At 41.4% G+C, this 19,669-nt stretch overlaps 2 protein-coding genes across 7 annotated transcripts in view; both read right to left on the bottom strand.

Annotated features, from left to right (window-relative positions):
* AS3MT (arsenite methyltransferase) overlaps positions 1-1,522 on the bottom strand; it is a 28,082-nt gene extending 26,560 nt beyond the window's left edge. For 5 of the 6 annotated variants that reach the window (XR_007513413.1, XR_007513414.1, XR_007513415.1 and 2 more), the window contains exons 1-2: positions 1,154-1,249; positions 750-877 (exon numbers count right to left, since the gene is read on the bottom strand). Coding sequence is in view for 1 of the 6 variants with exons in the window: in XM_049854976.1 (XP_049710933.1) it covers positions 750-877; positions 1,154-1,195 (170 nt within the window). In the remaining 5 variants the exon portion in view is untranslated. Of the gene's footprint in view, positions 1-749; positions 878-1,153; positions 1,250-1,457 lie in introns of those variants that run through there. The other variant, XM_049854976.1, reaches the window with a different exon arrangement.
* A 4,958-nt stretch (positions 1,523-6,480) lies between these two features.
* Positions 6,481-13,938, bottom strand: BORCS7 (BLOC-1 related complex subunit 7). The gene is made up of 5 exons (XM_049854977.1): positions 13,717-13,938; positions 8,369-8,431; positions 8,223-8,266; positions 7,075-7,095; positions 6,481-6,570 (listed from the first exon to the last, which is right to left on the bottom strand). Exons 1-5 carry the CDS (start codon positions 13,852-13,854, stop codon positions 6,519-6,521), a joined length of 318 nt encoding a protein of 105 aa, XP_049710934.1. The 5' UTR covers positions 13,855-13,938; the 3' UTR covers positions 6,481-6,518.
* Between the last annotated feature and the right edge of the window lie 5,731 nt (positions 13,939-19,669).

Here is a 19,669-nt window from a genome sequence, read left to right as displayed (position 1 = left end):
GTTCAGGTTGGAGAAGGCTCCATGAAGGTACTGAAGGATGTTCAGAATTTGGCTAAGTAGAAGGAAAGGTAAGGTATTCCAAATCGGCAACTTCATGCTAAACCAAACCAAACCTGTTGCCGTGGAGCCAATTCCAACTCAAAGCCACCCTACAGGACAGATCAGAACTGCCCTATAGAGTTTCCAAGGCTGTAATCTTTATGGACCCACACTGCCACATCTTTCTCCAGGGAGTGGGTGGTGGATTGGAACCACCTACCTTTCCGTTCACAGCTGGGCACTTTAACCACTGCACCCCTAACTGCATGCTGGGCAGGCAGAAATCAGGAAGGAAAAGATCTGGCTACAGTGATATAGTGAATGGGTAGGAGCCAAGTTTGGTTAGGAAGAGAGGAACCTGTGGACAGTCTCAAATGTCAGATCCAAGGAGTGTGAATGTATCCTGTAAGTAATGGGGGCGGTGTCACTGGAGGGCCTTAAACCAAAACAAAACAAACAAACCCCCACTGCCAGCAAGTTGATTGGACTCATAGTGACTCCACAGGGCTTCTAAGGCTGTCATCTTTATGGAAGCAGACTGCCACATTTTTCTCCTGGCAGAGCCACTGGTGGTTTAGTCTTAAGCAGGGAAGTAAAAAGATCAGTGTTGTGCTTTAGGAGTTTTACAATGGATAAAGCAAGCCAGGTGGATAGGGAAAGCTGCAGGCTGGAGTCTTCAAGTCCCTGAGGAGCTGTACAGAGCACTCTACCTCAAGGCCACCTCCTCATGGACATTCTGCAGGGCTTCCAGGATGTGCCTGGGGACTGGCCTGGCTGCAGTGAGACAGGCATTGGTCCGGAGGTCCGCCGATTTCTTCAACACCTGCCCGTAGTAGGTCTGACCCAGCAGCGAAGGACAGGGTGAAGGGTGGGGAGAGCAAAGAGATAGTTGGAGCTGGTGTCGGCAGGCCCAAGGCTCCTCGTAAACCCCACCCTCCAGGTCGGGCCGGCCTTTGCTCCTTGCAAATCTCTAAGCCCAGATCCTGCTCTGCCCCCGACCCAAGGGTTCTGGGGGACAGGGGCATGGGCTGGGCTGGGCGTCTATAGATTTACGACTCCCACGCGCCGGGGCCCCAGCTCGGCCACCCCAGGCCTTGTAGCTCTGACCTCTCACCTGCACATCCTTCCGGATCTCAGCGTCGCGAGAAGCGGCCATTGCCGAGAAGAGGAATAGCTGGCTGAAACGGTGGGGGTGCTGAAGGAGGAGCATGCGGGTCGGCGGGCCACTGGGAGAGAAGGGTGCTGAGGAATGGGGCGGGGGGGGCACTCTGCAGGTTGGGACAGGGAGTCGAGTGTCTCACAGCGCAGTTCGGGGGAGGGCTGGGGGCGGTCGAGCTCCAGTGTGAGGGCAATCAGGGAAAGGACCTGTGATCTGTCCTGGGGGCCCGGGCAGGGAGGAGAAAGACGCTCCCACTCACTATCTCCTTGGTGTCCAAACGTGCGTCTGACGCAACCAGCCCCGCGCTCCGGAAGCCGCACTCCCAAGTCCCGGAGGGGACTCGCAGGCCTGATCCTTTGTCCGTTGCCCACCTGCCTGCGCTCAGGGGGCCCGTGGCCTGTCCTGGGGCTAGGGAAGCTCACCAGCGGTTCCTGCCCGACGCCCTAGTGCAGCCGATCACCTGTCCTCACAAAGCCTTTCTGGCCCTGCTGGGTCCATTGGCACCTTGGTTGCCTTTAGTCTTTCCAACCAGGAAGAGGGTAGTACTTAATATCTTCCTTTATTGCTCCACTGTGATTTTCATTTTATAAATCTTGTATTCTGACTTAAATGAACACCCACATATATAATGGGTATTGTCCCTTTGGGGAATGAAATCACCTTTTCTTAATCTTTTTTTTTTTAAGTCAGATTTATTGAGATATTTTACATTAAGTAAAATTGACCTTTCTTCAGTATACAGTTCTATGAGTTCTGACAAAACTTAGAACAATTCTTTTGCCCAAAAAAGTTTCCTTCTGCCTCTTTGTGGTTAAGTCCCCTCCCTGCCACACATAGCTCCTAACCAACCAGAGGTCTGTTCTCCCTCCCCATAGTTTTTCCTTTTCCAAAATGTCGTATAAATGGAGTCATATGGTAGTAGCAGTTATCAATCTATGTTTTTTGTTAAATCTTTTTTTAATTTTATTGTTTTAGGTGAAAGTTTACAGCACAAATTAGTTCCTAATTAAAAAATCTATACACAAATTGTTTAGTGACATTGGTTGTAATCCCCGCAATGTGTCAGCACTCTCCCTCTTTCCCTTATCCACCCTGGGTTCTCTGTGTCCATTTGTCGTTTTCCTGTTCCTTCCTACCTTCTTGCCTTTCCCTTTGGGCAGGTGTTATTGTTTTATAATCAAACCCATTGCCATCAAATCTAACCCATAGTGACCCTATAGGCAGAGTAGAACTGTCCCACAGGGTTTCCAAGGAGCAGCTGGTGGATCTGAACTGCGACCTTTTGGTTAGTAGTCATAGCTCTTAATCACTGTGCCACCAGGGTTCTGTTTGTTTTATAGGCCTGTCTAATCTTTGGTTGAAAGATGAACTTTGGGAGTGGCTTCAGTTCTGAGTTAGCAGTGTGTCTGGGGGCCACAGTCTCGGGGGTTCCTCCAGTCTCTGTCAGACCAATAAGTCTGGTCTTTTTTTGTGTGAATTTGAATTTTGTTCTACATTTTTCTCCCACTCTGTCCAGGACCCTCTACTGTGATCCCTGTCAAAGCAGTTGGTGGTGGTCACCGAGCTCTATCTAGTTCTGGGCTCAAGCTGGTAGAGGCTGTGGTTCATGTGGTCCACTAGTCCTTTGAACAAATATTTTTCTTGTGTCTTTGGTGTTCTTCATTCTCCTTTGCTCCAAACGTGATGGGACCAATAGATGTATCTTAGATGACTGCTCACAAGCTTTTAAGACCCCAGTTCTCAACATATTTTGAGCTGTACTTAGGAAAACACTTGGCTAAGTTCATTTTTACCTCTAGTAATTTTTGGTCAATTCACTTGTATTTTCTAGGTGTTCAGTCATTTTATCTTGCAGACTGTGTATTTATTTATAACTTTTCCTCTGCTGTATTTGTATGTCTTAGTCAGAATCCACTCAATGGCAACAGGTTTGGTTTGGTTATTTCCTATTGTGGTTGTAACAAGCATTTCTATTCATTAGGATAATAAGGAGATCGAAGTGAAAGGCTATCTAAATGGAAGAAGTGGCCTTCTTTACTAAATTATACCCATTTTTCAATCTCATCCGCTAATAATATTCTGTTGTAATCCAGCTGGTAAGTTTTCATCTTTCCTGATGTTAGTTAGTTGTTAAAAACTAATAGGAAGGTGTTGTATGTTTATATTTTTAACAAATTAAATCCACAGAAACAATCCTTGTTGGAATATTTTTATAGGTTGGAATCTTTTCAAGTTCTAGGTATATAAAAATTAGTGTTTTATAGGTAACATTGGTTTTTGGCAATCATAAAATGGTGAAAACATTATTAGTTTCAAAATACTCTCTCCATAAAATTAGTTCCTTTAAAAAAGCAGTTACTTTCTCATTCATTGTTAAAATGTCATCTTTCCCTTAAAGGGACACACTGAGTCAGATGTTAAGGAAATAGCTCTTTTCTACTTGTTCACTTGTGGTTGCTTTATTATATTCTCTTCAATCTGTGGTTTCGTTACAAGAATCATTTGATAATTCTTAAATCCAGGTAACCACACACAGATAAACTGCAATAAAGCAAGCCACTATCAACTTAAATTGAATTATTTCCAGTCTTCCCTCAGGGTATCGGTGTGCAGGGCTGATAGTGGACCAGACTGCTTATGACCATTACTGGTTCTGATTGGTAAGTGCCTCTGCCAGTTTTCTGTTTTGTTTTTACCATCACCCCTTCTAAATGGCAGGTAACTGAATGGATTGGACTCAGTCACTTCCAAGATCCTTTCCTTTTCTAAGTTTTTTCTTTTTCTTTTTTTAGTATTAAGTACTAGAAATGGCAGGGGACATCCTTGTTTCTATTTATAAGGGATTTAGTACCTTACTGTACTGTATTCACCCTACTTGTGATGATGTGAGATGATACAGTTTTCTCTTTCCTTATTAAGTCGACAACTTTCACCTTTCCACTGAAATGAAGCACTTTATGGCTTCTCTGTGGCATAACCAAATTGCCAGCATCACTACTCTTGCACTTTAGAGCCATTATTAGGTAAAATAAGGGTTACCTGAACAGAAGCACTGACAGTCAATCTGAAAGCAGAGATGGCTACTAAGTGACTAACGGCAGGTGGCCTACACAGCCTGGATACACTGGGCAAAGGGATGATTCAAGCCCCAGGTGGGACGGCATGAGATTTCATCAGGATACTCAGAACCACATGCAATTTAAAACTTATTAACTGTTTATTTCTAGAATCTTCCATTAAATATATTCGGACTGCAATTGACCGAGGGTAGCTGAAACCCCACAAAGCGAAACTGCAGAGAAGTGGGGGACTACTGTATTTTAGTATTATTGTCTTTAAAATTAGTAAATTCAGTACTACTAGGTTTTCATTATTTAATATAACTGTAACCTTTATTTAAATTTTGATTGTGAAATTTACTTTATCAGATACAATGTAAGCAATCACTGCTTTTTCAACATTTGTTCCAACATGAAGAAAATGTACACCATACCTTTATTTTAATTTTATTTTCATTTGAAGTATTTGCATCTTATATACTTACATAATCAGATTTTGTTTTATTTTCTAAATTGGTGAGTCTTTTTTTAAAAGACAAATTGAGTTCATTTACATTTCATAATTATAATAGATGTTTGTGGAATGAAATGTATAAGTGAATTTTCGGATTCTTCACTCCTAATTGTTTTTAACCTTAAGTAAATGTGCACATGTATGAGAGATAAATGCAATCTAATTTGCTTGGTTGACTTGGTGATACATAATATGAATTAAATTGGACTTTTACTTGCTTTCTCTTCTTTCAGTGAAAACACACTATTTTCTGAACTAGATGGTGCCCAGCTACCAGCAATGACAGCCCTGACCGGGAACACAACAGAGAGTCCCTGATGGAGCAGGAGAATAGTGGGATGCAGAACTCAAATTCTAGTAAAAAAAAGACCAGACTTAATGGTCTGACTGAGACTGGAGGGACCCCAGAAGACATGGCTCCCGGACTCTCTGTCAGCCCAAAACAAAAACCATTCCCTAAGCCAACTCTTCAGATAAAGATTAGACTGGACTATAAGACATAAAATGATACTTGTGAAGAGTGTGCTTCTTAGCTCAAATAGATACATGAGACTAAATGGGCAGCTCCTATCCAGAGGTGAGATGAGAAGGTAGAGGGGGACAGGGGCTGGTTGAATGGACACAGGATACCTGGGGTGGAAAGGGGTGTGCTGTCACATTATAGGGAGAGCAACTAGGGTCACATTAACAATGTGTGTATAAATTTTTGTATGAGAAACTAACTTGAACTGTAAACTTTCACTTAAAGCACTATATATATATAATTATTCACAGAAAGCACTATTTTCTTGTTAGCTTTGTAGTAAGGTATTTCCTCCTCAGCATTAGTAAGAACTGAACTAAAAGAGGATAGAGTCCCATTTTCAAATCAAAGAAAAAATATTCAGATTTGACAACAGATTAGTGGTTATGCCATTTAACAACATGAATCTAATAAACATAGTAAACATCTACAAACATAAGGTCTTCACGACCTTACAGCACAACCCGATACCACAATCATTCACAGTAACTCAGCTACCTTCACATTTGGCAATAATGTCATACAAATGAATGTGCTGATGATAAAGAAAATTACTAAGGGAACCCAAGGCCACTTAATCTTAAGAGTCAAAACAACAAAGACACCCTAGGAATGCAGGTCAAGGCAGGAGGTTGCAGCTGGCCAGATATGATTCCATTAGCCTAGTTCTCATCTAAGCTAAGTTGAAGCTGAATCAAAATTTGCTGCAGCAAATAAAATAAGTATCTCCTCTGAATTACTAGGGAAGAAAGGAAAACAACAGGTTATTACCCAGCACTATTCTGTGACCATAAAATTAAAATGTTTCTTGAATACACAATTAAAATTAAAAAATGGTCTTTGGAAAGAATATTACCTTTTTCATGTATTCACATTAGAAACTCTGTTTCTGGATTAAAAACATTACTCAGTGTTTGCTTAAGAATCAAATTTAGGCATTATGACTTCCAACATATTAAGAGTTCTACAGGAAAAACTAAGACATCTTTTAATTCTACTTTACTATCAAATTCAACAAAGCAACTTAAAATTTCACTAAGAGCTTGGGTTGGTCTGATTCAAGAAGTGCTTCCAAAATTCAGCCACCTAACTTCTATTCAAGACAAACTGTACATCATCACAAATCTTTTCTAACTTTTAGAGAAGTAGAAAATCGACCCATGGCATGGTAGCTGTTGTAAGGTATTTCTTCATCACCAGGATTTAGCACTGTTACATGCTATTCTATTTCAACAGGTGATTCAACTGGTCCTGTAGGTCTGACGACTGCTCAACACTAGGGATTAGAGAAAAGGGCTTAGCTAGAATGAGGAATAAAGGTATCTGTTTGTACAAGCTATTTGTACTTTAATGTGTAAGTATTATTGAAGTTAAATAAAAATTTATACTGCTCCATTTGTGTCCCAGACGTGTTTAAACTATAAAGAAAGGTATGCAAAGCAAATTAATAGTGTAAATAATATTGCAAGGGACAAATTTAATTCACTTGAGAAAACCAATGACTTTAGCACATTTACTCGACTTAGTGAATGTTACCAACGTAGAAAGTGTTCTCTATTCCTTAAGGTTGGCCTCTACATCCAGTGACTTTTAGAGAGGCTGTACGCAGAAAATTGTGTTACGCATGTGTTTGAAAGGATATACTATACTCATCCCAGAGCAAATGTCACTTTAGGGGCGTATGTCACCCAGAGTTTCGCACTGATCCTGGGCCTATCAGTGTAATTCTCCCCACCTGTTTCAGTTAGTCCTCCACTCCCCTACCCTCAAGGTTACTTACTTCTTCTGAATAGCTTCTTGCCTAAATCAGAAAAGGAAAGAGGAAAATAAACCCAACGAACTAGCAGAAGTTATTTATGTCTAGATACATACAGGCAGAACAAATTTCCAGCTTATGTCACATCCTGTATTGCTGTCAGTCCTAAGATTGTGCTATAGGGGACTGGATTCCTATTTGAGGATAGAGATGAAAATATGTAACCTTAACCTAAAAAAACCAAAAGCTTGTTGCCATGGAGTTGATTCTGACTCATAGCAACCCTACAAGACAGAGTAGAACTGCCCCATACTGTTTCCAAGGCTGTAAATCTCTATGGAAGCAGACTGCCACATTTTTCTCCCACAGAGCAGCTGGTAGGTTCAAACCACCAATCTTTCGATTAGCAGCCAAGCACTTAACTACTGTGCCACCAGGGCTCAACTCTAAACTTAGAAGTGTACTAATACTCTACCAGAGTGAGGCATGTGGTCCAACACATTATATGCATGGCTCAAATTCAGTGTGGGTATGTGAACTCAAGTGATCACATACCTTCTATGTACATACTCAAAGAATAGCCATGACAAACATTAGTTATTTAAATATCAAGAGTTAAATGCCCAACTGTACATTTCTAATAGGCACATGAGTGCCTCAACTACATAAAATATAAACCAAAATGAAGATAAAAAGCAAACCAAATTATAATTTTATCAGAAATTATAATTTTAAAAAAGGGTCTTTATAGTTCAAATTCTCTTGGATGATTTATATGTAATTAGGCCCGTGTTACATGTGGGAATGCAGGATACAGGTTGCAGTTACATTTAATTGCTTAGTGAACGAGCAGGCTGCCCAGGAGGGACCTCAGGCACAGACAGTCAACAAATGTGGATTAAATGGCCATGAGGTACCAAGCACTGGACTAGCATGGTCCTGGTATAATCCCTGCTCTTATATGAAGCCGTCAAACAAACAGAGAGGTTTACAAAAGGTGGCTCCTGCTCTCACTCTCACTCCCTAGCCTAACCTTGTCTGGAGTCTCAGGCATCTTCTCCACAGAGGGGACTTTACTCCCACCCCACTCCTACGTCCATAGGAAAATGCTCTAAAGCACAAATGCAATGAGAAGCAGGCTGGGGATAGTGATCTGGAGAGATCATACTCACTGGTACTGAAGGTGTGTTGTTATTATTGCCATTTTCCTTAAACTCTGCATAAAAAAAAAAAAAAAAGAGCATAGAACATTCCACTTCTCTGTGGCTACACATACTATGTACACAAAACCCAAGTCATAAAAGAAACTGTTTCTTACATCTTCTGAGTGCAAGATGGCATCTTCCTGTAGTACCATGTTTCGAGCTGCCTGACCGAGCAGCTGGAAGACAAAAATAAAATGGTAATAAACAAAATTTTCAAATTTCCTATAATGTCTCTGCAGCTGTTACACACCACCCAATCCCCTCCTCCACTTCCTCACCCCTTACAACCATAATCACTCAAAACATAATGGAGGGTAATTTTCCATTTGTTCATGCTGAAAATCTACTTCACTGGCACTATGGCGATCCTGGCGTGGGCTTGACGTCTGTTCCAAAGGCCACCGCCTGAGAAATCACTAAGTGCTCCGTAACTGCTGAGGTCTCTACATAACTTAGTAATGAAGAGGAGAAGTCTGTGAAGAAGACTTTGGCTCCATACATCCAGTGACAGAACCTAACTTCTAATTCCTTAAAGGCAAATTTGAGATTTGGGTGGTTGGAGAAGAGTGCTGTTGTTAGTTGCCATTGAGTCAACTCCAAGTCATGGTGATCCCATGTGTGCAAAGAACTGCTCCACAGGGTTTTCAAGGCTGTGATCTTTCAGAAGCAGATCGCCACGTCTATCTTCCGAAGCATCCCTGGGTGAGTTCAGCCCAATAACCTTTTGGCTAATAGTCAGCGCTTAATCATCTGCACCACCCACGCAGAGGAGTGAGGGAGAAGGACTCACGGCAGGACTGAAAAAGAGGATCGCAGCTGTTTAAAAATGAAATGAGAGACATACGGGGAGAAAAGAAAGGTATAAGAAGAAGGTCAGGTCTACTGTGGGAAACCACTACTTGAAGCCAGATGAGGCTGGGGAAGAGAAAAGAAAGAAGAAATATGAAGGCAGATTTTAATGAGTTCACTGATAGCTGGGCCCTGAGATCAAGAAAAGGGTATCAACCATGGTTTCAGGGGACATCTAGGTCAATTGGCATAACACAGTTTATTAAGAAAATGTTCTGCATCCCACTTTGGTGAGTGGCATCTGGGGTCTTAAAAGCTAGCAAGCAGCCATCAAAGATGCATCAATTGGTCCTAACCCACCTGGAGCAAAAGAGAACGAAGAACATCAGAGACATAAGGAAAATACGAGCCCAAGAGACAGAAAGGGCCACATACACCAGAGACTCCATCAGCCTGAGACCGAAAGAACTAGAAGGTGCCCACCTATGACCACCAATGACTGTCCTGACTGGGAACACAACAGACAGTCCCTGATGGTGCAGGAGAAAAATGGGGTACAGAACTCAAATTCTAGTAAAAAAGACCAGACTTAATGGTCTGACTGAGACTGGGGGGATCCCAGAGGACATGGTCCCTGGGCCCCTGGACTCTCTGTTAGCCCAAATCTAAAACCATGTCTGAAGCCAACTCTTCAAACAAAGATTAGACTGGACTATAAGACATAAAATGATAATGGTGATTAGTGTGCTTCATAGCTCAAGTAGACCCATGAGACTAAGTGGGCAGCTCCTGTCTGGAGGTGAGATGAGAAGGTGGGGGGTGGGGGGGACAGGAGCTGGTTGAATGGGCATAGGTAATACATGGTGGAGAGGAAGAGTGTGCTGTCACATTATAGGGAGAGCAACTAGGGTCACATAACAATGTGTGTATAAGTTTTGTATCAGAAACTGACTTGAATTGTAAATTTTCACTTAAAGCACAATTTAAAAAATTTCGAAGAGGATAATTCTCAAAAAAGAAAAGGGAATCGGAAAAGGAGCTCTGATTCAGCTGGGTGGCTTGTGATGAGGCAAGGAGAGGTCAATAGGGGCTTCTGGTCTAACACTACACCCTGCTCTTGGCATATATAAATTTAATTCTACTACAGAAGAAGCCTATGTGAAAAATATATAAAGAAGAGGAAGGAGCAAGCCACATCAGGGCAGATAACGATGGCACAGTGACCTTTTGGTCACTTAATCCACCTAGTATATAAGAGGTAGTGTTCAAGATGGTGGGTCTAGAACCAGTCTGCCTAGGTTTGAATCCTAGCTCTACCACTTCCTAGCTAATATGTGATCCTGAACGACTTAAATTCCTCTCTGTATTCTCTATGTAAGTAAAGCACTTCCTTTATTAGTGATTGTAAAGAGTCAATGAATTAAACTGGATAAAACACAGCACATAGTAAACACTCGATAAATTTGTTACATGAATATGGAGCCCTGGTGGCGCAGTGATTAAGAGCTTGGCTGCTAACCAAAGCGGCAGTTGGAATCCACCAGCTGCTCCTTGGAAACCCTATGGGGCAGATCTACTCTGTCCTATAGGGTCGCTATGAGTCGGCATTGACTCAACAGCAACGGGTTTGGTTTGGTTTATGACGACTATAGATTTGCAATACATACTAGAGGTTAATAATGAACACCATCTTTTTTTTAATTATATTTTTTTCCTTGATTTGAAGCTGATTTTTTTTTTCAATATTTTATCGTGATCCTGGAGAAAATTTACATAGAAAATTAGGTTCCCATTTAACAATTTCTATACTTTATATTCGGAAACCCTGGTGGTATAGTAGTTAAGGGCTACTGCTGCTAAACTAAAGGATGGCAGTTTGAATCCACCAGGCGCTCCTTGGAAGCCCTATAGTGCAGTTCCGCTCTGTCCTATAGGTTTGCTGAGTCAAAATTGACTTGACAGCAATGGGTTTTTTTATACATATTATTCAGTGATATTAGTTATACTTTTCACAATGTGTCAACATTCTCATTATTTCCATTCTAGTTGCTCTCTTTCCATTAATCTAGCTTCTTTGTCCCCCCTTACCTTCTCATCTTTGGTCTAGTGTAAACATTGACTGTTAGGTCTCATTTAGATGATCCTTTAGAGGACCATAGTGCTCATGGGTGATATTTTATGAGCCGCTTTGTCTTTTGGCTGATAGGTGACCTCTGGGAGTGTTTGAGTTACAAATTTAAAGATTATCCCAGGGTAATAACCTCGGGGGTTCCGCTAGCCTGCACTGGTCCAGTAAGTCTGGCCTTTTTTAGGAATTTGATTTTTGTTCTACATTTTTCTCCCATTCTATCTGGGACCTTCTATTGTGTCCCTGGTCAGAATGGTCAGTGATGGTAGCCAGACTTCATCTAGTTCTTCTGGTCTCAAGGTGGGTGAGGCTGTGGTTTGTATAGATTATTAGTCCTGTAGACTAGTTTCATCTTTGAGTATTTGGATGCCTTCTTTCCCTTTTGCTCCTGAAGCACAGGGTCCAATAGTTGTATCTTAGAGGGTCACTTGTAAGCTTTTAAGGCCCCAGGTGCTACTCACCAAACTAGGATGTAGAACATTATCTTTATGAACTATGTTATACCCAGTGACCAAGTTGCCCTACAAGATTATATTTTTATACCTGCTTCTCTTCAAAAACAATTTAAGGCAATTCATAGCAAACTATATGTATATATGTATGTGGGGCAGTGGTGGTTCAGTGGTGGAATTCTCATCTTCTATGTGGAAGACCCAGGTTCAATTCTTGGCCAATGCACCTCAAGTACAGCCACCACGCACCTGTCAGTGGCGGCTTGCATGTTGCTATGATGCTAACATGTTTCAGAGAAGCTTCCAGACTGAGACAGACTAGGAAGAAAGGCCTGGTGATCTACTTCTGAAAAATCAGCCATGAAAACCCTATGGATCACAATGGTGATCACAACATGTATATATGTGCATATATGTGTGAAACACACATATATACATGCATGTATATACTTTTAAACAGACATAAAATCTAAAGAGTCATGAAATAAATGTCTACCACTAAAGCTGAAATAGAAACTTCTATGCAACCAAGGCAAAACATGAAACACAAGGAGTCACATAATTCTTATCATTTGATAAAAGATAGCATAACCATTCCTCAGAAGAGACAAACGTTCCTCTGACACTGAATCCTAAAAAGAGTGTATCATGTGAGACCTCACACAAAGCATATTTGGGATGACCAAGTCAGTGACTTCAACAATAGAGTTATAGTAAATGCAAGCACCTTCTTCATATAGTTGTTTCTTGAGCCACTATCAATAACAGCTAAGGACATGACAATAAAGTTAATTCTATAAAGATAATTATATTGAGCCCAAAGCTAATATGAGTAAAGTTGCTACGAACATTCAGACACATGTCTTTGGATGGACATGTGTCTTCCTGGATAAATATCTACGAGTGGAGTAATTGAGTCATTTTGTTCATTCATTCACCTGTTAATGGGCATTTGGATTGTTTTCAGTTTGGAAATACCATAAATAAAGATGCTTGGAACATGTACAAGTCTTTATGTGGACATACACTTTCATTTCTCTTGGATAAATACCTAAAAATGCAATGGCTGGGTCTTTTTTGGTTAAAAACAGGGTGTAAATATACAGTTCTTTCTGATGAGAAAAGCCAGAAGGAATGAGAGGGGGAAATCAGGAGGAAGGATATGGCTAATCTAAGAAATGAAAAACCAACAATGTGGACAAAATGACAAGTCAAGAAAGAATAAATCCAGAAATAACGATGTGGAAAGAATTAGGAATACTGAGGGCAAACTATGCGGACTTTGGGAGGTGAAAGGGACCGATCATCACCATAGAAAACCCCAAAAAACGACTGAAAAATTGATTAGGACTACTATCTCATCCACCGTCCCCTTTAAAGCACTGATTCTCATCATCTCGTTTCTCTCCGCCCTACCCTACTCCTAAAAAGCCTGGTGCTGCAATGGCTAAGCGCTCAGCTGCCAGCTGAAAGGGCAGCGGTTCTAAACCACCAGCAGCTCTGCGACAGAAAAGATCTGGTGCTCTGCTCCCGTAAAGATTCTTTTTAATGTTTTAAACAAAAAAACCGTTGCCATCCAGTCTATTCCGACTCATAGCGACCCTACAAATTACAGCCTAGGAAACCCTATGGGGCAGTTCTACTCTGTACTATAGGGTCGCTAGAGTCCGAATGGACTAGACGGCAACCACCCACCTCTAGTCCTATGGGGAGGCGGAGGGAGGCGGGCTGCGCTGTGGTTACAGCGCTGGGCTGCTGACTGTAAGGTCAGTGAGCTCGACACCCACCCGTTCTGGGGGAGAAAGATGTGGCAGCCTGCTTCCATAATGATTTACAGCCTTGAAAACTCCACGGGGAAGTTCTACTCTGTCCTATAGGGTCGCTAAGAGTCGGAATCCACTCAACGGCAGTGAATTTTTTTTGGTTTAGTCCTAACCGGAGACTACACGCCCCAGAATGCAACCCGCGCCCTCTGCGAAGCGTTAACTCTCGGAGACAAGGTCACAGCCTACAACTCCCAGGATGCAACACGACCCTATGGCTCACAGCCAAGAAAGGGGTATTAGTCTCGGAGAGCCCATTTTCACCTCACCTCGGAGCTCCGGGAGCCCTTCAGCACCTGTTTGGTGAGCGCGATCACGTCAGTACCACAGGTGTTCACCTTCTCGGTGAGAAGCCCTTTCACGGACTGACCGAAGCGAGCTTGAGAATCCGGTGCCCCAGTCGCCATCGCCTTAGCTGGCGAACGCCTCCGCACTGATGATGGCGAGTCGCCGGAGCCAAAAGAGGTTAATGCGGAAGAAAAAGAGGACGCACTTTTTTCCAATCGTGGGAAAAAGAAAGGACGCCTGCGCTTAACGGAGGATGCTCTTTGCCAACTTTAAATAAATTTAAAATACGCAGTTGAGGGCCCAGGCAAACGTCTCTAGAGGAGAAGGAGGACTATTTCAGTCAATCCCTAGTTTAGGATTAGAAGACCTGGATTACACTTCCAATTTTGATACTAAGCAGCAGAGTGACAGCAAGTTACTGAACCTGTGTCTCAAGCTCCTCATCTGTAAAATAGAATAATGCTAAAGTCTCCAAAGGGTTATGAGGACGAATTAAGTTCATTCTGTTCAATATTAACAAACATTTCATGAATTAAATGCCAAACACTGTGCTAGGTTGGGGATAGAGAAAGAAATGAGATACATCCAGCCCTTGTCTCCAATGAGCTGCCAGGCTAAGACAGACAAGCGCGTAAACAAATGAACTAGGAAGAACAACCCAATAAAAAAATGGGCAAAGGATACAAACAGGCAAGTCAAGGAAAAAGAAATTCGAATGGCTAATAAATGTAAAAAGTGCTCAGCATCACTCACAATTTTTAATGGCAAATAATCTCTTTATGAGATACAAACTGATTATCACCTTGGAAGTGAATAAATATGTAAAATGTTTCTTGTAGTTCCGTGTCTTTTTTTGAATAATGCACAAGAAAGATGGGAATGGCATTATATTGCAAATTTTGTTCAAAATTAGCCTGTACTCACTCTCAACCTTATTTTCTTACCCAAATGTCTAGACCAAATGTCTCTGTTGATTCATTTAATTCTTGTTCTTAATCATCTTTCTTGAGGTATAATTTATGTACAGTAACTGCATTCTTTTAAGGTGTACAATTTGATGAGTGTGACAGATGTATACACCTGTGAACTACCACCTCTATTAAGACACAGAATATTTTCCTCAGAAGTTTCCAAGTGCCCCATCTCTCCTACCCGCCACCCCAGGCAACAACTAATCTGCTTTCTGGTACTATAGATTAATTTGCATTTCTAGAGTGTTATATAAATGGAATCATACGGGAAGTACTCTTTTTTTGTCTGGTCTCTTTCAACATAATGATTCCGAGAGTCATCTATGTTGTACGTACCACTAGTCTGTTCCTTCTTATTTTTTTTCCAGTTGCTATCAAGTTGAGTCCGACTCACGGCAACCCCATGTGCGTCAGAGTAGTCCATGGGGCTTTCTTCATGAGCTGAATTTTTGCAAGTAGATCATCAGGCCTTTCTTCTAAAGTATCTCTGGGTAGACTTGAACTGGCAACCTTTTGGTTAGCAGCTGTCTTAGTCATCTAGTGCTGCTATAACAGAAATACCACAAGTGGATGGCTTTAACAAAAGAGAAATTTATTCTCTCACAGTCTAGTAGGTTACAAGTCTAAATTCAGGCTGTCGGCTCCAGGGGAAGGCTTTCTCTCTCTGTTGCCTCTGGAGAAAGGTCCTTGTCATCATTTTGTTTTTCTACTCACCTGTTGATGCACACTGGGTTGTTTCCACTTTGGGGCTATTATGAATAAAGTTGTTATAAACATTCATATACAAGCCTTTATGTGGGATGTTTTTATTTCACTTGGGTCAATATGTAGGAGTGGAATTGCTGGGTCATATGGTAAGTATTTGTCTAACTTTTCAAGAAACTGTCAAACCATTTTTCAAAGTAGATTACCATTTTCCATTCCAAACAGCAGTGTATGGGACTCCAGTTGTTCCATATCCACAAATATAGGAAAAGATTGATTATTCTACCTAGAGTGGAGAAGGAGAGTATTGACACATCACAGAAATTCCAACCAATGTCAACAAAACAACTGGTATATTAATTGTTGAATGAGAAACTAATTTGCTCTGTAAACTTTCACCTAAAGCACAATTAAAAAAACAAGTATTTTCTAATCATTAGTTCATTCTCTATTTTGAGAATGAACATAATTCATATTAATAAAAAATTGTCTAGTTCTTTGTCTTCTAAATAAAGGATATTATATTAAAAAAAAAAAAAGATTGCTTGTTCTATAGCCATGATAACAAATAGGCACCTGTGGTAGACAGACTCTTAAGGTGGCCTCCATGATCCTCACCTCCTGGTGTTTATGCCCCTCTGTGGTCCTCGACCCTTGAAAGTGGACAGGACCCGTGACTTGCTTCTAATAGTATACAGCAAAAGTGATGGGGGTACGTGATTACATGCACATGATTATGTGATTATATCATATAAGACTGTAAAGTTCATTTAGCTGGAGTCTCTCCCTTGTTGGCTATGAGGAAGCAAGCAGCCATTTTGGGGAACCGCATGTGACAAGGAACTGTTCTATGGTAAAAACACCATAAAGTTATAGTAAAGCAAAAAGAAAGGTTTTATTTGGCATGTGTTCAAAGAGGCAAAAGTAGGAAAGAGACAAGCATGCTGCTAGAGCCATGTCTATCCAAGTCCAAGGAATATTACAGAACAGACAAAAGTGGGAAAACAGACAAGCATGCTGCCACAGCCATGCCTGCCTAAGTCCAAGGAAATACTACAGAATCATCAGTATATTAACATTACAAATGGGTAAAATCATTGAAAACATCACCGTTTCACAGATTGGCTGAAAACTGCTAAATCACTGCGATTCTACATTTTGATTTTCTTAATAATCATTGGTACAGGTTTCAGTAAGGACAGTCAGGAGTGTCTTCACTGGTCCAACAAATCTAGTTGAACTGCTGACCTTTTGGCTACCAGCCGTAGCTCTTAACCACTAAACCACCAGGGTTTCCCAACAAATCTTACTACTCACTAAATGCTAACAGAAAAAGATAAGAGTGGAAAATATGTGGGTCTTTTGTGTTGTTTATGATTTGTTTACGTGAAAGATTCCCTAAAGATTGCCCTAAAACAAAGAAAAAACCAGTGCCGTCAAGTCGATTCCGACTCAAAGATTGTCCTAGCTATTGTTTTTTACCTCAGGGCCCAGTCGGATGTGTCCTTCTGAGTGCTTGTGGATCCAGCTGGATCACATTCTTTACACTCAAGGACAGGGAATAATGGCTCTAGTATTATTTCCTAAATCAGAACTACAAACAGCACCTAGTCAGTGAGGGCTGAGGTTCCAGATGACAGCCAGCAAAAAAAATGGAAGCACTTAGTCCTACAACCACAAGGAACTGAATGCTGCTAACAACCAGGTGAGCAGGGAAACAAGGCCTTTTCCAGTAGAGCCTCCAGATGAGAACCCAGCCCTGGCCAACTTCTTGATTGCAGCTGTTTGAGACCCTAAGGAGATAACCTCCTAAAGTAGTGCTCGGATTCCTGAGTCGCAAAAACTATCAGATAATAAATATGTGTTGTTTTAAGCTGCAAAATTTGTGGTGCTGTTGTTATACAACAATAGAAAACTAATACACCCCCAGAACTGGTTTTAAATCTGTTTAGTCAATCAAAGACAACTTGCCTCAGTAAACATCCTTTTGGAAACCAATCAGGATCTGACCCTTGCTTCTGAAAGTCAGTCAGTCAGGGACAGATCTGCTGCAATAATCATACCGCAGAGTGCCAAACAATCAACAAAAACCTCATCCAAGTAACCAGGCTTCTACAAATGGTATCAACCTGGTTATGACCATTTATCTCTGAACTCAGCACTTCTCAAAAACCCAATTGTTATAGATTGAATTGTGTCTCCCCAAAATATGTGTTGAAAATCCTAACCTCTATGCCTGTGTTGGAGCTCTGACGGTCCACTGGTTAAGAGCTTGACTGCTAACCAAAAGGGTGGCCATTCGAATCCACCAGCTACTCCTTGGAAACCCTATGGGGCAGTTCTTTTCTTTCCTTTAGGGTCCCTATGAGTTGGAAGTGACTTGATGGCAATCGGTTTTTGGTTTCTATACCTGTGGTTATAATCCCATTTAGGAACGGGTTGTTCTTTTATTATGTTAATTAGACAGGATAGGGTGATCTTGAGTTGATCTCTTTTGAGACATAAAAGAGAGTAAACAAGCAAACTAAGAACCAGAGACAATTCAAAATGTAGGACAGTTTCTAGCCAACCTATGAAAAGGTGAAGCTTTCAATGGTTTTGTCCATTTGTAATGTTAATATATATACTGATGACTCGGTAACTTTCATTGGACTTGGGCAGATGTGGCTGTGGCAGCATGCTTGTCCGTTTTCCCACTTCTGTCTATTCTGTTAATATTTCTTTGCAATTGGGCAGACTTGGCTCTAGCAGCATGTTTGTCCACTTCCTGCTGTTGTCTTTTTGAATATATGCTGAATAAAACTTTCTTTTTGTTTTACTAAACTTTGTAATGTTTTTCCCCTACAACAACCTTAAATATACTAGTTCCTCCAATTGGAAAGTAAAGTATCGAGATAGGCAGAACAGATTGAGAGGAAACTTTTAAAAAAGTACTGTGCTAACGTCATCTCTCTCGAGTCAACAGTTCTGAGAATAAAGAAACGGATTCGGTGAGACTCATAAAGCTTTGTTTCCGCCCCTCCTGGTATGACAAACAGCCCCGACCTCTGTGTAACGTATAGACCATAATGAGTGCTGCCAGCCTTCCCAGAAGCCTTTGTCACGGATTCCATCTCACTGGCAGAGTGCTCACACAGATAAGGGACTAAAGAGCCACGTGGGACTGCTGATACCAAAAAAGGAATTATCTGAAATCCCAGCTGCTGATTCGCTATTACCCCACTTCCTTTTCTTAGCGAACAATAAAAGCACAAGACAAAGACTTGTGTGCGGGAGCAGTCTGTAGGAGTGCTGTACCCTCTGTGGCTCCCCTACTTCTTTCAAATAAAGATTTTTCTAGCGAGCCAGTCAAGTCTCCCCGAGTAATTATTTCTTGCGGGTCAGACAAGAGCCCTTGGAGGGGAGGTCCCTAAAGACCCCAAACTATAACAGTATCTACTGATGCTTTTATTTTTAACATTGTGATCCTTTGTTGAGAAACTATATCATAAAACAGGTACAGAGCTACCACTTCTCCCTGCAAATTTGGCAGAACAGAGTTCTATATTCTAGGTTTTCTCTGAATCACAAAAGTAAACCTAGGAAGGAACGCCACGGGGTTTGGACAGTGTTTTGCTTAGACCAATATTTACCTTCGTTGCACAAGTGTTATCTTGTGGGTGTCAGGTAGCCTAGTACTCTAGCCTGTCTCGCAACCACCTTATCCTGTCAAGGTGGGAGTCACTCGTGATGAGTGCCAGCTGCCACCCTAATCGCTTTCACTGGTGGACTCGTGCCTGAATTTCTGCGGCTTATACGGGCTCAGAGCTCTTTGAAAATAGACTTACTTCTCTAACGTTTCAAACACCCAAATCCAGATCACCAAAGATTACTAGATACCACTCTTAATACAAACAATCAAGCAAAAATCTAAGGAAGAGTCTCCTTAATCAGTTTTTCAAACAAATATGCCCAAGAAAACGTGAGAAAAATAACAAAAGACCCATTTTCTGGGAGCACTCAGCCTTTGGGTGTCAAACGGAAGTGGGTGCAAATGTTTGAGTGCAAAAGATAGGACCTCTCTTTTTGCCAGCTTCTGTTCTGCAGCCCAGGTCTCCTTGAGGTCCACTGGATTCGTGGTTTTAGAACCTCTCGAGCAACTAAATCATGTAGGGTGAAAACACCACAAAGTTTAGTAAAGCAAAAAGAAAGGTTTTATTCGGCATATGTTCAAAGAGGCAAAACTGGAAAGCGGACAAGCATGCTGCCAGAGCCGTGT

This window comes from Elephas maximus, chromosome 16, assembly GCF_024166365.1.
Source record: "Elephas maximus indicus isolate mEleMax1 chromosome 16, mEleMax1 primary haplotype, whole genome shotgun sequence".
NCBI lineage: Eukaryota > Metazoa > Chordata > Mammalia > Proboscidea > Elephantidae > Elephas > Elephas maximus.
Note: the sequence above shows the minus strand (reverse complement) of the source record. Positions and strands in the feature narration are given on the sequence as shown.

Coding starts and splice junctions, on each gene's coding strand:
- BORCS7 (XM_049854977.1), bottom strand. CDS start 13,854: ATGGCGACTGGGGCACCGGATTCTCAAGCTCGCTTCGGTCAGTCCGTG. Junction 8,432..13,716: donor AGGGCTCCCGGAGCTCCGAG/GTGAGGTGAAAA, acceptor TTTGTCTTCCAG/CTGCTCGGTCAGGCAGCTCG. Junction 6,571..7,074: donor CAAGAAGCTATTCAGAAGAA/GTAAGTAACCTT, acceptor TCTAATCCCTAG/TGTTGAGCAGTCGTCAGACC.